Source organism: Aristolochia californica, unplaced genomic scaffold, assembly GCF_029961685.1.
Source record: "Aristolochia californica isolate CCGP_79_NKW_82.1479 unplaced genomic scaffold, dmAriCali1.0.hap1 SCAF_16, whole genome shotgun sequence".
In the NCBI taxonomy this organism is placed as follows: Eukaryota; Viridiplantae; Streptophyta; class Magnoliopsida; order Piperales; family Aristolochiaceae; genus Aristolochia; species Aristolochia californica.
The window spans coordinates 5,072,444-5,075,777 of record NW_027181837.1 but is presented as its reverse complement, the minus strand read 5'-3'; the positions used below and the strand labels follow the sequence as shown (position 1 = coordinate 5,075,777).

General features: G+C 44.0%; 1 protein-coding gene across 1 annotated transcript; it reads right to left on the bottom strand.

Annotated features, from left to right (window-relative positions):
- Window positions 1-1,344: 1,344 nt before the first annotated feature.
- LOC137953623 (peroxidase 40) lies at window positions 1,345-2,595 on the bottom strand. Its single transcript, XM_068801067.1, has 4 exons — window positions 2,359-2,595; window positions 2,083-2,274; window positions 1,826-1,991; window positions 1,345-1,748 (listed from the first exon to the last, which is right to left on the bottom strand). The coding sequence occupies exons 1-4, from the start codon at window positions 2,593-2,595 to the stop codon at window positions 1,345-1,347; spliced, it is 999 nt and encodes a 332-aa protein (XP_068657168.1).
- Between the last annotated feature and the right edge of the window lie 739 nt (window positions 2,596-3,334).

Below are 3,334 nucleotides of genomic sequence, written 5' to 3'. Positions count from 1 at the left end.
AGGATCCAGTTTCCACTAATGGTGTTTCGTGGTAAACCCTGATTACCAACTCAAAAGTTTGAGCGACATCGATCACAGAATCAACAGGAAAGTTGGGTCATTTTATTTTTGGTTTCGTCACAGATAACCGTTCAGGACAGACGATCTTTTGGGCAATCGGTCTCGCCGCCGCAGTTTTGTCGATAGAATCGGCGAGGAGGACCAACCTGTGTGCGGCTTCAGTCCGTGACCCATACTTGAATTTCCTTTGAAAAATCAAACCTCCGGGAAAGACTGGTTTGTTTGTTTTTGAATAATTGAGCCGAGGCCTGCAGTTAGAAACGCGTCAGTCGGCCATGGCGGACAAAGCGACCAAGTCCAAAGGCGGCTATGAAATTGAAGAAAAATTCAACGCTCAACTGGACAAAGTCACGTTTTCTACTTTAAAATAACGAGTTTACACTGTGATTGTTGTGATTCGGAAGAGAACTAAGTTTTTTAGAGCTGACATTTTCTACTCATTGTGATATTTAAATATCAAAATAAATAAACACGAGTGTATTCCACATGCTTACATAGTTCAATTGCATGACACTCGTTGAACATTCAATGACCAAATATATATGTACCTTAGAAAATTGAGGGACCACAAAAAGAAGGGATAGATGAGTAACCACCACCACTTTCTTTCCACTTTTAGTGATCTTTTGTACCTATAATGTGAAATTATAAATCCGAACCTGGGTTTTTTGGGTTGGGTTAGATGAGGTTCCTCATAAAAACCGATCCCATGCCCTTGCCCATGCCTATAATGATATAGTGTAAGAAATATTGGTCATATGGCCCTCATTCAAAGAATTTTTGGTGATAACAAACAATTGGATGTAACATGCATTTTAAAAGTTATAAAAAGATCTCAAATCTAATTTTGTTTTTTGCAACAATGACTACTATTTAAATAATCCTTAAACTTAATAATTTCAAACTTATCAATAGATTGAGCTGTGTTGTTAGAGCTTTTCCATTGTACACACTAACACAAGAAAGTACTTTAGACTGTACTTTCCATTGGGCACACTAACACTGAATAAATAATTCACTCTCACTTTCATTTTCATTTTTATTTTCATTTTCATTTTCATTTTCAAATAGAAAGAAAGCATAAAACTCACTAACAGAACTTCAAATAGAAACACACGCATTAGCAAATCTACAAACACTACATGGTCACGTCTACCTCGATACCAACTACCAACAGTGTCATAAGAGGGAGAATCCCCAGTAGTGTCATAAGAGGGAGAATCCCCAGTAACTAAAGCAACACACCACCTAATCAAACACAGACTCGAAACAAGACCAAAGTGACTAATTGATTCTCCTGCAGTCCCTGCGGATCTCCCCTCCATTCCCTGTTGAAGGCCCCAAGCTCCCCATTCTGACCATGGACGTTGCGAAGTCCTCAAAGAACGCCTCTAGATCGTCGGCGTAGGACACGACAAGCTCGCGAGCCATCCCATCTTCGGAAACCAACGCCTGATCGGACAAAAGCAGGCCCTCGCCGGACAGCAAGTTTGCATAATACTGGTTATCGAACGCCACAGGCGACACCAGATCCAATTCTGCAAGTGTTGCGTTGTCCTCGGGGTTGGAGCATAGCTGTTGCAATGACGTCACGAAGTCCCTGTCGCCAATCAGGTCGCCGGCATCCCGTCCATCGTTCAGGCGAGAGGTGAACGACTTGCACCGGGCTCGTCCGATTGTGTGTGCGCCTGAGAATTGGTCTGAAGTTATGGGCCCAATGACATATACAATCGGCAGATATAACCTATGGGTTATTTGTAATTACCTGATAGGACAACCATGTCCTTCTCATTTAGGCCCACGTTTTGGAACTTGCCGGACAGGGTTGCCACGTCGGAATTGGGTCCGGGGATGTTGTTATTGGCCAATTGCTTACTCGCGCTAAGCCCGTCCTTCCTTCCTATCTCGACTTCCCAAGTTGGCCCACCTGACTACAGAGCCCAGACAAAAATCTTAGAAACTAATATCAGAAGACACGTGTGCACGTACGAGTGACTTTGAGGCGTTTTGCATCGCACGTACCAAGACGACGGCGTCTCGAGCCGCGACCGCGAGAATGTCGGCGCAGGAGACCGTCTCGGGGCACGCTAGCTCGAGGTCGGATTTGATCCGGTCTATCACTTCGAATCCTCTGAGGGAGTTGAGATTGGGCCCCGCAGTCTTCTCTCCGACGAAATCAATGGTGTCGTCCAGCAGAACTGACGCATCGCAGCCCTAAAATAATCAGGGCCCACACAACACGTTAATTGCTTTGAAGTAGAGATCGTTTGTTTTTTCCCCTTAAAAATTAGAACTCACGTTGACAAAACAGTCGTGGAAATGTAGGCGAAGAAGCGAGGCGGCCATGCGGTGATCCTCCGCCACTGCTGCATCCACGCCGGAGAAGATGATGGTCTCGGCGTCTGAACAGACAGAGGGCTGGTATTCTCCGGCGTTTCCGGTGGGCTTGGACCTGCCGGTGAGGCAGGCTTCGATGAAGGCGCACCCGAGCAATGTGATGAAAAAAATGAGAAGGAATTTCCGGGAAGGCACCATTTTGCAGCTCTGGTTGTAGCAGTGGAAGTGGGGTGTGATTCTGTGAACGGCATGATATCTATATAAATGATGAGGGAAGGAAATCGTCAATGTCATGGAAGAAGGGTGGCACGATGAGGGGGTCACTGAGAATGGAGTTGGTTTACGTACTCAGAAGAGTAGAATCGGTCAATCTTAATGGTTACGTATTTCCTACTGCACTCTCTGAACAACCATGGTGTCAGCTATTCGGACTGGTTCACAGTTGCGTATATCAAACAGCAGTGCTGGTGAGGATAATACCACCATTAATTCATGAAACTCGAACAGTTCTTGCTGGGTTTTTCGTGTTTTATTTTTAGTGGCCTCCGGGATCTGGGTAACTCCCAGCGGCTACTGATTGACAGAGAACTTGATGACATCCGAAACTCTATTTCCTTAATTACGTACTTCTATGAGATCAGTTCAGTTTCATATTTGTAATCCATTCTGAATTTGTCAACCGGGGGAAAAAAATCCTACTGGACCGAATCTGCCTGCAGTAAGCCACGATGGTTCCTGTTTCTGTTTTCCGATGTCGAGAAGTGAGAAAATTTTCAGTATATTTCATATCAAAATGTTGAGGTTTTCAGTATATTTCATATCAAAATGTTGAGGTTTTCTAAATAATCTCATGATACCGTCTTATTTGTCTCTATAAGTCTTCATGTGAATGATATTAGACGTCTCGTTCGTATATTTCATATCAAAATGTTGAGGG

Bases quoted from the DNA above. Each gene is read 5' to 3' on its own strand.
- LOC137953623 (XM_068801067.1), bottom strand. From the start codon at position 2,595: ATGGTGCCTTCCCGGAAATTCCTTCTCATTTTTTTCATCACATTGCTC. The intron at 2,275-2,358 runs GTGAGTTCTAAT...TGATTATTTTAG, and splicing joins TCCACGACTGTTTTGTCAAC to GGCTGCGATGCGTCAGTTCT. The intron at 1,749-1,825 runs GTAATTACAAAT...ACCAATTCTCAG, and splicing joins GGACATGGTTGTCCTATCAG to GCGCACACACAATCGGACGA.